The sequence below is a fragment of the Eschrichtius robustus genome, chromosome 3 (assembly GCF_028021215.1).
Source record: "Eschrichtius robustus isolate mEscRob2 chromosome 3, mEscRob2.pri, whole genome shotgun sequence".
Classification (NCBI taxonomy): Eukaryota; Metazoa; Chordata; class Mammalia; order Artiodactyla; family Eschrichtiidae; genus Eschrichtius; species Eschrichtius robustus.
The window spans coordinates 59088216-59106595 of record NC_090826.1 but is presented as its reverse complement, the minus strand read 5'-3'; the positions used below and the strand labels follow the sequence as shown (position 1 = coordinate 59106595).

The window sequence follows — 18380 nt, the reverse complement described above, 5'->3', positions numbered from 1 at the left end:
ACCGCTTACACTTGACGTATTTTAATGCATTTAAGTCTTTATTTTGTCCTCTGGGAACTACCCCACCTGAAAAAACACAAGTGATAAGTCACATAGGAATTTAATTCTGAATGAGTGATTTTGTGGATCACAGAACTTCCACTATCTAAGGTATGTAGGGGAGCAAAATTTGCCACTCAAAACCAAAATATCTCTTTGGCGTGTGAATTATTTCTAGCTGAAACAATCAAGGTTCAAAAGACTCAGGAAGAAACTTGGACCTTCCGCCTAACTGCCTAAAAGAATTTCAATAGAGGGCCTGTTCCCTGAATAGAACTATCACCAGAGATATCTGCAAGAATATGGGCTGGGTGTGGTGGGGAAAACTCTAGGCAGGGCCTTAAAAATCAGTTTACTCCATCTCATTGCGTCTGCAGGGCCCAGCAAACATTTATTTACCAAACATTTGCTTTTCCATCTCCATGTGAATTGCCTTCCTCCCCTTTGAAGTCCCAAACCACTACCCCCAACATCCTCTTTTGTCTTTAGCTGAAGATAGTATTTAAGAGGTGAGGGTCAGTGGTCTGGTGATTAGGTCAAAGTATTTATAAAAGCTAAGCAAAGTGTGGATCTATTATTTAGATAATTTATGTAAGATGTCAAGAAAGAGTCGATAAGGCTCTATGATGTAATATTTTTAAAAAAACAAAAAGCTATGTACAACTTAGAGAAATGTTTTCCATTTGTGAACACTATGTTTCTTATCTATATCATGAAGGAATAAGGAATTATGGAATGGGTGCATTTTTCTCTAAGTAAATTTTCCACCCATTTATCGCCATCAAAAGAAAAGGGAGGTGAGGGTTTTGGCCATTTTGGCAAGTTACTTAGTTTTCCTGGGACTCTCCCATGTTATTAAACTTTTGTTTGATTTTCACCTTGTTAATCTGTCTCATGTCACTTTGATTCTTAGACCAGCCAGAAGAACCTGGAAGGGTAGAGGAAAATATCTTCCTCCCTGACAGGTACAAGGCCTTTCTCTGTGTTGCCTCCTGTAGCATCCTGTTCTTATGAGAACAGGATGAGAGCCCTCATGGATGGGCTCGTATGCTGGTCTAGTGCAACGCTTGATAAATAACAGGTGGTCAGCAGGGATTGTTGGATGACTGAGTCATCTATAGAATTGCTTTGCTCTCCCACACCTTTATCTCGTTTTTCAACTTGGTTTTCCGCAGGATCAGCACGAGCGGAATCACATAGCAGGGTATTGGAAGCAAGTCGGACCAATTGCTGTTGGCTCTTTCTGCCTCTTCATATTTGACATGTGTGAGAGGTGAGCAGGGGGCTCGTGGGACCCTGGGCTGAAATGCATGTCACCAGGTCCACTCCCAGCTCTTTTGAAAAAGTATCTGAAAAGGAGAGGGGGTGGTCGGGAGCCTGTAGGATGAAAGCACTGGACATGGTCACATCCTCAGATAAGCACTGGGATTAAATCAGAGACAGAGCTCTTTATAGATACAAAATATTTGAGCTGATTGTATTCTTCAAACTCCGTTTCTCTTTTAAGTCCTCTGTGACTTAGTCTAAATACAGTCTCTGCCCCTCTGGCTGAAAAGCTGAGAGTATGTAAGAAGGAAAGTTCCCCTTTGCCTCTGTATTAATTGTTTCTTGCCTTTCCATCTCGTTTCTCTTTGTAGAGGGGTACAACTCACGAATCCCTTCTACAGTATCTGGACTACAGATGTTGGAACAGAGCTGGCTGTATCCTTTCTTGATGGGCTCAGGGTTTTATTTCGTCCCATAGCCGCCTGGTCCCCAAGATCATTTTCTAAGTCCTGCTGATGCTCTCCATATGTGCTCAGCCAGGGCTTTGATCTTCAGACCAAAGATAACAGCACAATTAAGGCAAATAGGAGAATTAATGCTTGCTTTCAAGCCTGGGTGAGAGCAGGCCAAATGAGGAGGTTACAGCACATCCCCACGGCAGAAGGATCAGAGTAGCTGGTCTTACTGCTGCCTGTCTAAATGATCTATTATACACTTGTTTACTGCAGACCGAAGTATGACTAGCTTTTCCCTGGAGCCACGGAGGTTCATCTCTGGGCCCCTGTGGGAGAGCCTGTTTCTGAAGTCGTCTGTGTGCAAGGCTTCTCACAGTGACTTTGGTGTGCTGGCATCCCATGCTGCTGCTATTCATTTCCAAGACCAAGTGGAGATAAGGCTAAGGGGATTAGTTCCAGAGGAGTCGCCCAGGCTTCTGGTTGGTTGGCATAAAGTGTCTGAGTCATCTTTATGAAGCAGAAGCGACAGTCTTAGCTTATCCCTTTTAGGATGCTGGATTTAAATAGTTTATCTTCCTCAACAATATGTTAAGTGCTTCAGGAGAAAAAGACTGTCCTCTGGAGAGGGGGCTTGAGTTGTATTCTTTCTTGATAGATAATATCTTGTCAGGTGCTGGTGAATATGCTTTGTTTGGCCATGATCAATAATAGTATCATTGCTTTAAAGACGAGAGAGTTGAGCTCCCCCTTTCCGCGCCGCGCCCCCTCAAATGTGAGCTGCACGACACCAAGAATATTTATAATGTTAAGTCTGCCTCAACCCCTTCATTCTATAGATGTGATAGAGGTCTAAGGAGGCAAATAAATTGTCAAGTCTTGCAGCAAACAACTCTTTTCTCTTCATCCAAGGGTACCATTGATTTTAGGAAAGAAAGAAACTGCATTAAATATATTATTTAATGAAATATAAATGCTGAGTTCACACTTGTTAAAATTTTTTAAAATATGCAGCTTGGCATGGAGTTGTAGCAGAAAAAATTTGGAGTCCGGTCACCTGCCTCCCAAGCCAGCTCACTCTACCCCAAAGCTGGTTGGTTCTCAGATTAAGCTTTGAAGATGCCTCAGAGTATATTGCTCCCACCCTCAGCTCCCACTTTGGCCGTGTGTTCTGCTCCTCGTTCCATTTGACAAGATTTTTCTCGTGGTGAGAGAAGATGGCGACAGAACTTCATCCCTGGTTTTACTTGAAGACCTGCAGTCTCAGGCCCAGTATCCCTTGTAGCAGCAGCTGCTGCTATTTCACCCAACCCCATTCCATCCCCTCCAGATTCCAGGGTATCTCCATCTCCTTATAAAAATCCAGGGACTAACCCAGTGGTTCCCAAACATGGTTGTACTTGGTTTCCCAGCCCTTGGAAAATCTGATTCTGTAGATCTGCAGTGAGACCTAGGCACCTGTATTTTAACTCTTGTGCTGATTTTAATGCAACTTTCCATTTGATCAATATTTTACGACCAATATCCAATATTTTAGTGCTTTTCAAATTTACTGTGCATATGACTCTCCTTGGGACCTTGTTAAAAGGCAGATTCTGATTCAGTAGGTCTAGGGTGGACCCTAGAGTCTGCATTTCTAAAAGCAAGGCTCCATTCCTCTTCTTACTCAGCTTAGAAAGCAATTTGGAACATTCCTCACTGGTACTTTTGTGTCAGAAAACCTCTCTATTGTTGATATTAGAATACCAGGTTTTAAGATTTTTATCCTCCCGAGAATTGCCTAAATATTTGGAGACAAAGAGTATCGCCCACAGAGATGGGGAGAGAAGTACTTGAGTCCTTGGCGATGAGCTGGCCGTTTCCTTGACTGGACGCCATCAGATGGCTTTCATCATTGTGGCTGGCATCTGCCTCTGCCTCTACTTCCTATTTCTGTGCTTCATGGTCTTTCAGGTGTTTCGGAACATCAGTGGGAAGCAGTCCAGCCTGTCAGCCATGAGCAAAGTCCGGCGGCTGCACTATGAGGTGAGCACATCTCTGGGCTCATTCAGGAGCTGGTGCTCACTGTCTCCTGCTTGATGTGAACACGCCCCCCCCCCCCCCACTACACCTGGAGATGTAGGGGAGATGGAAGCCTTTATTCCAAATACACAGTGAGAGATTCTCATGTAATGTAGAACCTCTAGGCAAAATAAGAGGCTAAATCCTACTCTGAGAGGCATCTAGCTGTCTGGCTTATCTAGATCTTGGAGTTTTCTGTGGTATAAATGTCTTTCTATCCCCAATAAGGAGTAAACTTGTTCAGCAGGTTCTTCAGCTTTGGAATGGAATGTGGGTGTGTACTAGATAGGAGACCTGACTATGGTAGAATTGGGATTTGGCTTGGAGTGAGGCTTTATTTAAAGTTCTCTTGCTGAGAATCAGCTTTGAGAGTGGGGTTCAGCCCAGGTGATCTGATTTCCAGACTTCAATTAACCAACTTTCCCCTAAAATATCCAGCAGGTGCTCCCTCTGTTTATAGATCATGTCCCTATTCAAGGGAAACACACTGACAGCCTCACATCTCTAATGCAGGCAACACATTCTTAATTTTTCAAGGATCCCTTAGGCTCATGCCTAAGTGGCTGTCCTGGGAGACATGGGCCTAATTCCTTTGTGCAAAGAGAAACAGAAACTGCAGAACCACAGGGTTTTTATATGCAGCGGAAATAAGAGCCCCTGAATAAGAGACGTCTCTCCCTGAAACACAGGTTCCCTCAATTCCTCTCGGGAAGCAGGGGCACTTTCAGAAGCTTTGCCTGTGTCTAGAGCTGGAGTGACACATGAGAAAATTCAACCAAATCCACTTCATGGTGATTAATATGCACATTTCTCTTTGTTCACTGGAGCAGAGTTTTATTACAACCGCAGAAAACTTGGATTTGGTAACTTTGAACCCTTGCAGAGAAGCATAACTAGCTTAGCAGGGAAATTAGCAGCCTCATGACGTGCTGTGAATATAATTTCCCAGGCTCTGGTATCACTGTTTCATGACAGATAAGAACGTTGGAAATAATTTGGCCCAGTAAATTTTCCAGCCATATTCACCTCTGCAGGAGAAATGTTACTTTGTGAAATTATTTCACTGTTACTCTTAGGGATTTGGTTTTACAGATTTCTTTAAAATTAGCTTTTGATACACTTACATATTGAGAAAAGGATTGGTGGTAGCTGGTAGAATGTTAAACTGCTCTTTCTCTTTCCTAATAGGGGCTGATTTTCAGGTTCAAGTTCCTCATGCTTATCACCTTGGCTTGTGCTGCCATGACTGTCATCTTCTTCATCGTTAGTCAGGTAAGTTGACTCTGAGAGGTCAGGATGAGAATGTCCTGAAAAGGTGCCTCTGCTTTGCACAGAAAATTCTATAGAGCTACTGTGAAAGGAGCAGAGGCTGTTATGCTGGGCAGCTGATCAAGCCATTGCTTTTAGGCTGCTCTAATCTGGGACTTGTTATCACCTGGCCAGAGGTAGACTGAATTTTTCTTTCAGTACAGCCCTGTAGGAGGGAAAAGTTGCTAAATAAATTAAAAGCCTGCAGCTAGACTGAAGGGCACTTGTTTCATTTACTTAAGAGAATAACTTTTCAAGCCCCTTAGATTACCAACAAGCAAGTATTAATTTGATTTGATCCTTATCTAGCATTAACATAGATCCTTTTACAGTCCATCAGCCATTCTTTGTAACAATTATATTGCCACTTAAACATGAAATGTAATTCAAAATTCCCCTTGATAGAGCTTTATCTTTCTGCTGGTTATTTCCAAAGCTCAACATTTTGCTCTACTTGAAAATCTCAATAATGGTAATGATAATGATTTTTAAATATTGGTAACTTGCTTTGGAAAGTGGAAAGTACTGTTTAAATCATACATATTACGTACCTATCATGCTTTTGAGCGTCACAAAAATCTGATGGGTAAGTAGGATAGGAATTGCTATGCCAGTTTGCTAGAATATGAAGTCTAATGGCCTTAGAGACATTTCTCATTTATGCTGTTTTCCAACTGGGTGGGACTGTGGATGGATTACTGAACACTTCTAAGGTTTAATTTTCTTATCCGTAAAATGGATATAATAATAGCACCACCTGAAGAAGGCGGCTGTAAGGATCATATGAAGTAATGCTTGCAAAGTGATTTGCAGAGGGCCCGGCAAGCTGTGAGCGTGAGTAGCTGTGCTCTTATGAATAGCAGCAGCAGGGTGAGTGTTGTACCAAAGGACATACAGTGAGTTAAGCACCAGAATCCAGTCTTTTGATTTTCTTTGCCAGCTGCTCTGTCATCCCTATATTTGATTAAAAGTGAGGATGTTAGTAGTGCAGATAGAGCCTTAGGACAAGACTTGCCCCATTCTGCTAGCAAACTTCCTTTTAGGAGAGGGGCTCCTAAGCTTTTTTGTGTCCTGGACCCCTTAGGTAACCTTAGGTGAAGGCCATGGCCTTCCAAACATCCAAAGGCCTCTTCTTTGAATGTTTTTAAATGAACAAAATACTTTGGATTTCAAAGGGAATCATATAGATACAGAGATAGATAGGTGATGTATATTTGCAGTTATACATATTACAGAGATTTCAGATATATAAGTATAATTGATATGAAAATATGATTTCTATCGGTGACAAAATTACAGGTATTGCTAATATTATGGGGATTTGTTTTTTACATTCATAATTGAAAGAAATGGTAACTTTCAGTTAGAGACTGGTGAAAATAAAGACATAATTTTTTCCCCACTCTAGTTCATGGACCCCTTGAATTCTATCCAAGGATACCCAAGGGTACCTCTAATCCCTAGAGCCCTGTTGGCTACGCCCACTGGGCAGTGTTAGTGCTGCTGCTGAAGGCTGATGTGAATAGAAAAAAATAAAACAAATATACGTACACATCTTCAGAGGTTCTGTTCACCACCTCTGCTTTGACCTATAACAGTGCTGTGTTTGTATCAGACTGTTTGTTTATAAAACCTTGGAAACTTCACCCTCCACTCCAAATGCAGTAAAAATATTTCAGATTCTGAATGAGTTTTTTATTCAACCAGATGAGGCTCAAACAAGGGTGTGTGAGGCCAGACTTATCCCTTGGCTGATTCCCTCATGTGCCCAAAATGCTTTCCGGTCCTCCGGTCCCTCAGTAATGTCCTGTGACGCTTAATACAGCCAGTTCTGCAAGGCTGCGAGAGCAGGACACACTCCTTGGAAAAACAGAACCTCGAGGAAGATGGGCTGAGGAATAAAATGTAATGCCAAGATACGTTCTCAGGGAGGCAGAAAGAAAGGACCCCTTTGCTCCTAACAACGTGCTTCTGCTACCTTAGAAAGCTGAAGTCATTCCCCCATGGCGCCATCCCATCCCACTTACTCTCTTGTTTCTGCAGAGCGTCTCTCCCATCTGAAGGCAAGAGGGATTTTTGGCTGATCTTGAAGCTGGCTGCATGTTGCCCAAATTTAATCTTGTACATGTTTCATTAGTACACCTTTCTGAAGCAAAGGAGGCCAACCTTCCAAGTCGCAGGCTTTTCTTCGGAGAAAAAGATTAATATTCTACTGCCCAGTATTTTCTAACACAGCTGCAGCCTGTGGCTGGCTTTTTATATCTGCTGCGACAGTTGGCCTGGAGTGGGTTTCAACTCTAAGGGGGTAGCGATGAGGTCTTTTGGATTCCATTAGCTCCTTAGAGTCCTCCTGCTGGGTTATTTTTTTTTTTTAAGGTTTATTTATAGATATCTAAGACGTTTTCAGGCATAACTCTCAGTGTCCCAGGTACTGTGTTAATACAGTCATCACAGGATTTTATTTTTTAATGTCATTTTGGAATGTCTCAGCAATGAGCTCACCTGAAAGAAAACCTATTGGGTAACTTTCTGAAATAGATCCCAGCCTTAGGTAAAAGGAATGTATTAAAACTCCCATTATACTCTCAGGCTTGCTGGGAGAGCTTGCATTTAAACCCCATGAAATATAATGCGAGGGGATCTCGCCAGGATATTGAAGCTCTGAGGCCAGGAATGAAAGGCCGACGGAAGCTGTGGAATGCAGTGACCTTGAGGCTTTGTAGTTGGGTACTGAGGTGCGGTCTTTTAATGCCTGCCATTTAAATGGCCTCAGTCATAGCAACCAAGTGATGGCACGTCACAGTCTGGTATTTTAGCCCCTTCCCTCTGGAAAAGAAAGAGGCATTCCATTTAGGGGTGGCAGGCAGTAGGGAACAGAAGTGCAATGCAGGAAAGACGGTCACTGACCTTCACTAAGGGGATTCCAGGTGCCTGACATTCAGGTCGAGCCACATGCAGCAAACTCCCAGAGAGCCTTCCCCAGTTCTTTTTTTTGTATGTGATCACTTCATTCTGTTACTTACAGAGGAAATGTTTCCAGTAAGAGAGCCTGTGTCTGGGATTTGGAAATCTCGTTGTAAAGTGGAATGTTGGTTGTCAAGACTACTGGGTGTAAAGGGATTTGACCTTCACTTGGCTACAGGGGTATAATTGGGTGGTTTCACACAAAAGTAAATTGTTCAAATGTGAAATCAGGAAAAACAGGGACTTTTAGAAATAAGACTTCAGGCAGAGGGGAGATTCTTTTCTTTTTTTTTTTTTTTTTTTGGTTGGGGCTACCTGATTTTTCTCTCTGGAAGTTTAAAGGGGGTGACTGTCACCTCTTTGCCTTGCCATTAATAAGATTTTGGATTTACAAGGCCTGCTCTGTTGAGGCTGCTCATTGTGGTACATATTGGTGGGAATGTACTCGGAGCTCAGGATGTCTCAGGCATGAATAATTGAGAGAGAAGAGGGGAAAGCACAATGGGGTCTCCAAACAGTAGAGTGACATTATGTATACAGTCCGTTTATGCAAATTCAACTCCTTGCCCTCAGCAGGAAGTAATGCATTTAGAGATTACAGATCAAATAGTGTGGGTAATTCTGCAACTCCATTTTAAACAAGTGCAGGTGTCCCAAAGCAAGCGCGAGATGGGGGCATGAATCTACTGTGTCCTCAGCCAGTCCTGGTTCCAGTGCGTCCCTCATAGTATAAGCATGTCCTTTCAGTGTTTCTACTGTAAAACTGCATTTTGCATATATATCTAGTTTGTTATATACCGAACATTACTACATCTGGGATACATAGTTCATATAATTACAGATTTGAATATAAAAACCTGTGTATGTATATGTGTGTATATATATATATATATATATATATATATATATATATATACACACATACTGTATAAATATGTGCATTGTGCTCAATTAAGTGAATTTCAAAGGAAATTTGACCTGACATAATAGTTGCCTCTTAGTCTCTCTAACTAAGAGACTCATCCTATTTAAGATAATATTCGTACTCTTGTGCTGTATAATGGTTAGGAACACCCACCTTTTTGGTGGGTCAGAGCCACAACTTTCTGGCTGAGCAATCTTGGGCAAGATACTCTGTGTCACAGTTTACCCATCAGTTGAGTGGAGATATTACCTGCCTACCTCATAGAATTGTTATTAAGACTAAATGATATCTTCCACGTACAGTTCTTAGTATAGTGCCTGACACATCATTAGCACTGAATAAACGTTAACTATCATTATCCTTGTTATTATTTCTAAAAGTCTTAGCTTTGTTAATATCTACGTTAACGATTTGTTTTAAGTGATAATAAAGGAATATAGTAGAGAGCACTATTTAAATGATTTGACCTATTGACTACTCATTAGGTCATTGACTACTCCTTTTACTTTTAAGTGTAATTATTATGGTTTACTATGGACTGCAATATTTTCTTTTTACTTCTTAGTCAGATATTTCCTAAAAGTGACTCTTTCTATACCCCCTTTCTACCTCCCTGTATTTGTGCTGGCATTCTTGCACGCGTCCCTGTGCTTTTGCCCGTATTGATTCAACAAATATCTGTCTGTAGAGCACCATTGTGTACCAGGCATGGAGGGGGGTGTTTCCTTAGATAGATCAGTTATGCCAGTCCCAGCAAGAATCAATTTCAGCAAAGTTGTCAATATTGAGTATTCCCAGCTTATATTATGGGAAGTAGGCTCTCCTGCAGGCCCTTCCCCTAGCTGAGGGGCCCACTGCCTTAACAGAGTAGAAGAAAATAAGAACTGCCTTACTCCACATTACCTTTAGCTCTCCCAGCCTCATTTCCCCTCCTTGATCACATAAAGAAGAGTTCCCTTTGTTATGATAGCAGGTACATGGATTTCCAAAAACTGTCTTAAGGCTACTTCTCCCCTTCCATTATATACATTAAAAATCATCTTAAGTATGCTCTAAGTATTGTAATTTTTATAAAGTTAGGATATTCTGTACTTAAAAGTAAGAAGAGTGACATTTGGAGACGTTTCTAAGAAGCAGTCCTAAATAGCTTGAATGCTGGTACATTTTTCTAAAATCGTTGATGGTTATGAAATCCTTCTTTGCCAAAAAAACTTTCCTGAGCATGTCATATAAAGTGAATTATTTCCCAAAGTAAATAAGAGTTAGTGGTGGTGGTTTGTTTATGAATCACAAAAATGAAAAATTATGTATTAACAAGGCCAAACTAAAACTGGCAAGTCTATAATCCATTAACCTGGTTAACTGACACTCCAGGCCTTTCAGAAGGAAATACCTGTCCTTATAGCTTTATTCTGCCTGAGGCCCCTGTGGGTCATGGGTTATACAGAGGGTACCAAATGAATATAGACCCACTGCCTCATAAACAGGAGGTGAAATCAACCTGCTTGTTTAAGTCATTAACATTTAGAGGTAGCTTGCCATCTTACACTTTAGCTCCTAGAAGGAGGGTCTCCTAGATACGGTTTATATAACCCAGCCTCATCACAAGAACATCTGTCCCATACTTTCTTTTACTCCCATTTAAGATTTCCTGTAGCAAGCAGAGTGGTCAAAATCATTTCATTGATCTCAGAGCTGGCACAAATTATTAGTTCCTCTGCTCAGCAGTTTTCTTGACAGTTCTTAGTGCAAGCCATATGTCATCAGCCCTTAAAACAATGACCAAGTCATTAACATAGACAAAACCCGCCTCAAAACATTCTTGCCAAATTGTAAAGCATATGAAAGCTTCGTAGTTACCTTCATGAGTGACTTACATAGGGTGACATTATAAAATAAGATTTTTTGAGTGTTTGCTGTGTGCCAGGAAATTTCTAGAAATATTTTTACTTAATTCTCCTTAGTAACCCTGCAAGTTTTTGTTTTGCACTTCAGAAAACTGAAGTTTAGAGTCTTAATCGTACTTCTCTTACATTAAACAGAGAGTGAGTGGTAGAGCCTGGACTTGAATCCAGGTCTCTGACTTCCAGCCTGTGTCCTTCGGCTTCTCCATACTGCCCCACTCCGGAAAACTACTCACTCCGAGGACCCATTTGTTTATTTAACCAACCCTGTGGTATATCAGGTGCTGAAGATACGGCAGAAAACAACCCAGAACTGGTCTCTGCCTGCAGGGAGTTTACATCCAGCTGGGAAGACAGGTAGCAGAGGAGGAACTATAATTGTAGTTAAGCGTTAAGACTCAAATGCCGTTTCATTAAATTAGGGATAATGATGTGCTGCTGTTTTAGGAAGAGACACTACCCAGGTGATGCTGATGTGCAGCCAAGAGGAGAACCACTGACTGTGTGCCTGACACATAGTAAGCCCTCAATTAACCTTAATTCAGACTAGTATGATTCAGATTAAAAGATGGAATCTTACATGGCCCTTCACTTTCCCATATAGGGAAGAGACTTGGTGTTTGTGTTAGTTGGTTCCTATGTTGGAGTTGTTTCTTCTTGGTTCCAACTGAATGTCACTTCTTTATCCTGTAGGTGACTGAAGGCCATTGGAAGTGGGGCGGCGTCACGGTCCAAGTGAACAGTGCCTTTTTTACAGGCATCTATGGCATGTGGAACCTGTATGTCTTTGCTTTGATGTTCTTGTATGCGCCATCCCATAAGAACTATGGGGAAGACCAGTCCAATGGTGAGTTCCAGCCTCTTTGGCATAGCTTTAATCAGGATAAGTAGGCTTCTGTCTCTACAAGACTTAGATAGCAAAGGCTCTGGGTTCCCCAGTCAAACGTTCCCTCCAAGTGTGAATGAACACCTCCAGGGACTCTGGGGCCATAAGACAAAACGCCAGCGTAGGGCAGATATTTCTATAAGTCCTCATTTAAAAAAAATCTTTAAAATACATTGGGAATATTGCATTCTAGTCTACAGTATCTCCCAGTCTTAGGACAAACATTAAATTTACTTTCTTCAATTCTTTGAACAAAATTGACTGTTGGAAAGTGTGCTACATTTATTCTTCTAGTTTGAGAACCACAAGCTGAGATATCGGGTGGATGGGGACTGGGCCCTGAGTTGAAGTGGCGCTAGCTTCGTTTTTCCCCTGCTCATTCTCCTGCAAGCCTGTTGACACATCCAAACCGGTAGCTATTCTCCTGTCCCCATAGCCTTCCTCCCCTGAAGTGCTAGTGTGTGCTGTCTTTGGTGCTGCTGCAAGGAGCCTTGGAGAACTTAGTCAGTCCAGTCATTCTATAGATGAGTAAACTGAGACCCGGAGAAGGGAGAGGCTTGCCTGGGGTTTCTCTACCAGCCGTGGCAGAGGGAAATGAACATTACTGCCTGGGCCGGTGCTGTTAACATGGAAGAGGTGACCTGGTAAACAACACATCTGAGAGCTCCTTTTTCTTTGCATACTTAGGCCTACATTGTTTGGCTCCACCCTTATTCTTTCTTCCCTTTTTCATGCCTGCTTTACCCTGGCCATGTGCCTCCTATTCTCCAAACAAAAGATGCTTTTTGTCAAATCAGAGCCAGTGCCCTTCGCTCTGCCCTGAAGCAGAGATCAGGGCTTTAAGGTCTGCATGTCTGCGTGGCACCAAGGGTTGGCCTTGCTCATAGGAAGTGCTCAGCAAGTGTCTGCTAAGTTGATGGATTCATATCTCCTCTCCATCTGGGCCTGATAAAACCCTACTCGTCTTTTGGGTCCATTCAAAATGTTTTCTCCTCCTTCAAACCCATTCCTGATCACCCCACTTGGAGTCGGGCAAATTACATTCGATAGAATATTGTTGCCGTGGGATGTTGGTAGGCTTTAGTAGTCAAATGAGTTTGAGAATCATTGGGTTTTTAATCAGCATTAATATGATTTTACTGCAAGATATCTTAATGCCTTTAGCACATTAATTTGTACTATGTCTTCTAAAATGGGTGGGGGTAACAGCACTTCCAAATTATTATTTTTTTAAATTATTTATTTATTTATTCGGCTGCGCTGGGTCTTAATTGCGGCACACGGATCTGTAGTTGTGGTATACGGGATCTTTAGTTGTGGCATGCGGGCTCCAAGTTGTGGCATGTGGGATCTATTTCCCTGACCAGGGATCAAACCCGGGCCCCCTGCATTGGGAGCACAGAGTCTTAACCACTGGACCACCAGGGTAGTCCCACTTCCAAATTATTAAATCATTTGGCCCTGGAACCCTTTTTCCAGGCATGGTATCTTTTGGAACTAGTGTTCTGAAGAGCAGGCCTGGGGGCACATGACTACACTTTTCACGTGACACTCACTGTGTAGGTGTAGTGGATGAGTTTACCTGTGCCTTCTCTCTCCTGCTGGAACACTTAACTCCTTAAGGGCCAGGATCGGTTCTTAAGGGTGCCTTGAAAATGTTGAGTGCATTAATGCTTTAGAAATAAGAGTTCTAGATTAGCTTTCTTATTTCACAGGTGGGCCAGTGATCTTGAGATAGGTCATCTTGAGATGACATGAGGGATGGAGCAGGGAGAGGAGGGCATCTGTGCTGAGGGTCAAGGGTCGTGGAATGGTCTCAGCCACCATCTGTCCCCAGTATTACACCTGCCTCTTCTGTACAAAAGCATCCTAGACGCCAGGCCTCTCTTCCTTTCTACTCCATGACTTCCTGTCACACTATCAAGTCCACCTCTGGCCATGGGTTCTGGGCAAGAACAAAGACCTTTGGCTCACCTTCCCACCTGCCCAGCTCTTGGTTTGATTGACTTCCCTTCTACAAAGCTTGTGAGCCAGGTAGCCTTCAACTTCCTTTCCACTGCCAGCACTCTGTGTTTTACTGTATGCATGGTAACGGGAGCATGTGGTCTCTTAGTGGCCCTCCATAATGCCAAAGGAAGGGATTCTGGGCTTGTGAACAAGAATCTTGATTTCATTTCATGGCCATCCTCTTGGACTTTGACAGAAACCATATGGACTTGTCCTTGACTTGAGAGTGTTAAGCAGGAACCTAGTAGGTGGAGTCCCTGCCTTCCAGGGATATACCACCTAAAGCAATGGCTGGACTTCCTGGGATGTTGGAATAATAATCCTAGCGGGTAACAGTTATTGAGTACTGACTGCGTGCTACAGCACTTTATGGACGTACACTATTCTGGTTGTTTTTGCTGTGTGACTGGTGGCGAACTGCTTCCCTCTCTGCACCACTTCTCCCACCTGTACGTGTTCTCTTAAAATCTTTTGGGACCGTAAAATTCTATGGTTCTCTTCATTCCCGTTAGCAAGGAAGGGGCAGAAGAGCACCTCCTTTCATAAAGTGGCAGCCCAGGGGGTGATTCCGTCACACGTAAGGGATTTCTAAACACTGGTGAGAATTCGCCCAAGCCCAGCACTTTCAGGCTCATGGGAGGCCAGAGCTGGGGCCAGGCCTGCCGAGGCAGGATGACTGCCTGCTACCCTGTGGGGTCAGATGCTTGAGCTGCGAGCCAAGTGTTAGGCAGCTCCCATGAGGACGTCTTACACAGCACAGCAGCGACCCTCCTAGGCTTCGAACCTTGCCGTTGACAATAGAACTTGATTTGTTCCCCAGCAGATTTGTTGTTGTTTTTGAAGTCTACACAACACACAGATCTGTAATTTCACTGAAAGCTCAAAAGCTATTCTCAACAGGAGGTCATATCCACTGAATCCCTTGCAAAGAGGTGTTTGGAAATGTCCATGGCTGTACTGGATTGTCATTTATGACTGGGACGTGCCACTGGCATTTAGTGGCCAGATTCTAGGGATGCTAAATGTCCTACAAGGAGCAAAACAGTCCCTTGTAGTAAAGAGTTATCCCGCCCAAAATGCCAATAGGGCCCTTGTTGAAAAACATTCAAGCAATCTAGCAGGCAGACTCTTTTGGGACCCTGTTCTGATCATAAACACAATTTTTAGTCACACGATTTAGCAGCCCTGCAGTGGTGACATGACCCACTGTGACTTTGCAGAAGCCCGTAAGCCCCTAGCAGCTTGTTGTGCCCTTAGCTTACCTGACTGGTGCTGTGCCCTGTGCATTTGGAAAGGGCTCTTCCAAGTTGGGTTCTCCGATCATTTTCTTTCTCTGCTCTCTTCCCTTTTCATCTCTTCATCCGCCGCCAGATCACACAATGTATCGTAGGAATTATGGAGCGTTTGTCAAGATTTTGAAGCTCCTTGGAAAAAGCTAATTTGGAATATTACATGGAAACCTAGAAGATGAACTCTCAGAGGGATACACTGTATTTTTTTAAAAATATCTTTATTGGAGTATAACTGCTTCACAATACTGTGCTAGCCTCTGTTGCACAACAAAGTGAATCAGCCACGTGCATACATACATCCCCATATCCCCTCCGTCTTGAACCTCCCTCCCACCCTCCCTATCCCACTGCTCTAGGTCATAACAAAGCACCGAGCTGCTCTCCCTGTGCTATGCTGCTGCTTCCCACTAGCTAACTATTTTACATTTGGTAGTGTATATATGTCCATGCTACTCTCACTTCGCCAAGGCTTCCCCCTCCCCTCCGTGTCCTCAAGTCCATTCTCTATGTCTACGTCTTTGTTATTGCCCTGCCACTAAGTTCATCAGTACCATTTTTATGTTGTTGTTTTTTTTAGATTCCATATAGATGCATTAGCATATGGTATTTGTTTTTCTCTTTCTGACTTACCTCACTCTGTATGACAGACTTTAGGTCCATCCACCTCACTACAAATAACTCAGTTTCGTTCCTCTTTATGGCTGAGTAATATTCCATTGTATATATGTGCCACATCTTCTTTATCCATTCATCTGTCGATGGACATTTAGGTTGCTTCCATGTCCTGGGTATTGTAAATAGTGCTGCAATGAACACTGTGGTACATGTCTCTTTTTGAATTATGGTTTTCTCAGGGTATATGCCCAGTAGTGGGATTGCTGGGTCATATGGTAGTTCTATTTTTAGTTTTTTAAGGAACCTCCATACTGTTCTCCGTAGTGACTGTATCAATTTACATTCCCACCAACAGTGCAGGAGGGTTCCCTTTACACTACACCCTTTCCAGCATTTACTGTTTCTAGATTTTTTGATGATGGCCATTATGACTGGTGTGAGGTGATAACTCATTGTAGTTTGGATTTGCATTCCTCTAATAATTAGTGATGTTGAGCATCTTTTCATTTGCCTCTTGGCCATCTGTATGTCTTCTTTGGTGAAATGTCTATTTAGGTCTTCCGTGCATTTTTAAATTGGATTGTTTGTTTTTTTGATATTGAGCTCCATGAGCTGTTTGTATAGTTTGGAGATTGATCCTTTGTCCGTTGTTTCATTTGCAAATATTTTCTCCCATTCTGAGGGTTGGCTTTTCATTTTGTTTATGGTTTCCTTTGCTGTGCAAAAGCTTTTAAGTTTAATTAGGTCCCATTTGTTTATTTTTGTTTTTATTTTCATTACTCTAGGAGGTGGGTGAAAAAAGATCTTGCTGTGGTTTATGTCAAAGAGTGTTTTTCCTGTGTTTTCCTCTGAGAGTTTTATAGTGTCTGGTCTTACATTTAGGTCTTTAATCCATTTGGAGTTTATTTTTGTGTATGGTGTTAGGTAGTGTTCTAATTTCATTCTTTTACATGTAGCTGTCCAGTTTTCCCAGCACCACTTATTGAAGAGGCTGCCTTTTCTCCATTGTATATTCTTGCCTCCCGTGTCGTAAATTAGGTGGCCATATGTGCGTGGGTTTATCTCTAGACTTTCTATCCTGTACCATTGATCTATATTTTTGTTTTTATGCCAGTACCATACTGTCTTGATTACTGTAGCTTTGTAGTATAGTTTGAAGTCAGGGAGTCTGATTCCTCCAGCTCTGTTTTTCTTTCTCAAGATTGCTTTGGCTATTCGGGGTCTTTTGTGTTTCCAAACTGCAAAATTTTTTGTTCTAATTCTCTGAAGAATGCCATTGGTAATTTGATAGGGATTGCATTGAATCTGTAGATTGCTTTGGGTAGTGTAGTCATTTTGACAATCCAAGAACATGGTGTATTTCTCCATCTGTTTATGTCATCTTTGATTTCTTTCATCAGTGTTTTATAGTTTTCTGAGTACAAGTCTTTCGCCTCCTTAGGCAGGTTTATTCCTAGGTATTTCATTCTTTTTGTTGTAATGGTAAATGGGATTGTTTCCTTAATTTCTCTTTCTGATTTTTTGTTGTTAGTGTATAGGAATACCAGAGATTTCTGTGCATTAATTTTGTATCCTGCAACCTTACCAAATTCATTGATTAGTTCTAGTAGTTTTCTGGTGGCATCTTTAGGATTTTCTATGTATAGTATCATGTCATCTGCAAACAGTGACAGTTTTATTTCTTCTTTTCCCATTTGTATTCCTTTTATTTCTTTTTCTTCTCTGATTGCTGTGGCTAGGTCTTCCAAAACTATGTTGAATAAGAGTGGTGAGAGTGGACATCCTTGTCTTGTTCCAGATCTTAATAGAAATGCTTTCATTTTTTCACCACTGAGTATGATGTTTGCTGTGGCTTTGTGATATGTGGCCTTTATTATGTTGAGTTAGGTTCCCTCTGTGCCCATTTTCTGGAGAGTTTTTAATCATAAATTGGTGTTGAATTTTGTCAGAGGCTTTTTCTGCATCTATTGAGGTGATCATATGGTTTTTATTCTTCAATTTGTTAATATGGTGTATCACATTGATTGATTTGCATATATTGAAGAATCCTTGCATCCCTGGGATAAATCCCACTTGATCATGGTGTATGACCCTTTTAATGTGTCGTTGGATTCTGTTTGCTAGTATTTTGTTCAGGATTTTTGTGTCTATGTTCATCAGTGATATTGGTCTATAATTTTCTTTTTTTGTAATATCTTTTTCTGGTTTTGGTGTCAGGGTGATGGTAGCTTTGTAGAATGAATTTGGGAGTGTTCCTCCCCCTGCAATTTTTTGGAAGAGTTTGAGAAGAATCAGTGTTAGTGCTTCTCTAAATGTTTGATAGAATTTGCCTGTGAAGCCATCTGGTCCTGGATTTTTGTTTGTTGGAAGAGTTTTAATTGCAGTTTCAATTTCATTACTTGTGATAGGTCTGTTTATATTTTCTATTTCTTCCTGGTTCAGTCTTGGAAAATTGTACCTTTCCAAGAATTTGTCCATTTCTTCATGGTTGTCCATTTTATTGGCATATAGTTTGTAGTATTGTCTTGTAATCCTTTGTATTTCTGTGGTGTCAGTTGTGATTTCTCCTTTTTCATTTCTAATTTTATTGATTTGCATCCTCTCCCCTTTTTTCTTGATGAGTCTGGCTAAGGGTTTATCAATTTTGTTTATCTTCTCAAA

At 41.7% G+C, this 18380-nt stretch overlaps 1 protein-coding gene across 2 annotated transcripts in view; it reads left to right on the top strand.

Moving 5' to 3' along the window:
- The window catches only part of WLS (Wnt ligand secretion mediator), a 106386-nt gene that overhangs the window by 77399 nt on the left and 10607 nt on the right, over positions 1-18380 (top strand). For both annotated transcript variants that reach the window (XM_068540089.1, XM_068540091.1), the window contains exons 7-11: positions 1215-1312; positions 1677-1740; positions 3639-3782; positions 5007-5090; positions 11613-11766. In XM_068540089.1, coding sequence (XP_068396190.1) covers positions 1215-1312; positions 1677-1740; positions 3639-3782; positions 5007-5090; positions 11613-11766 — 544 coding nt within the window. The remainder of the gene's footprint in view (positions 1-1214; positions 1313-1676; positions 1741-3638; positions 3783-5006; positions 5091-11612; positions 11767-18380) is intronic.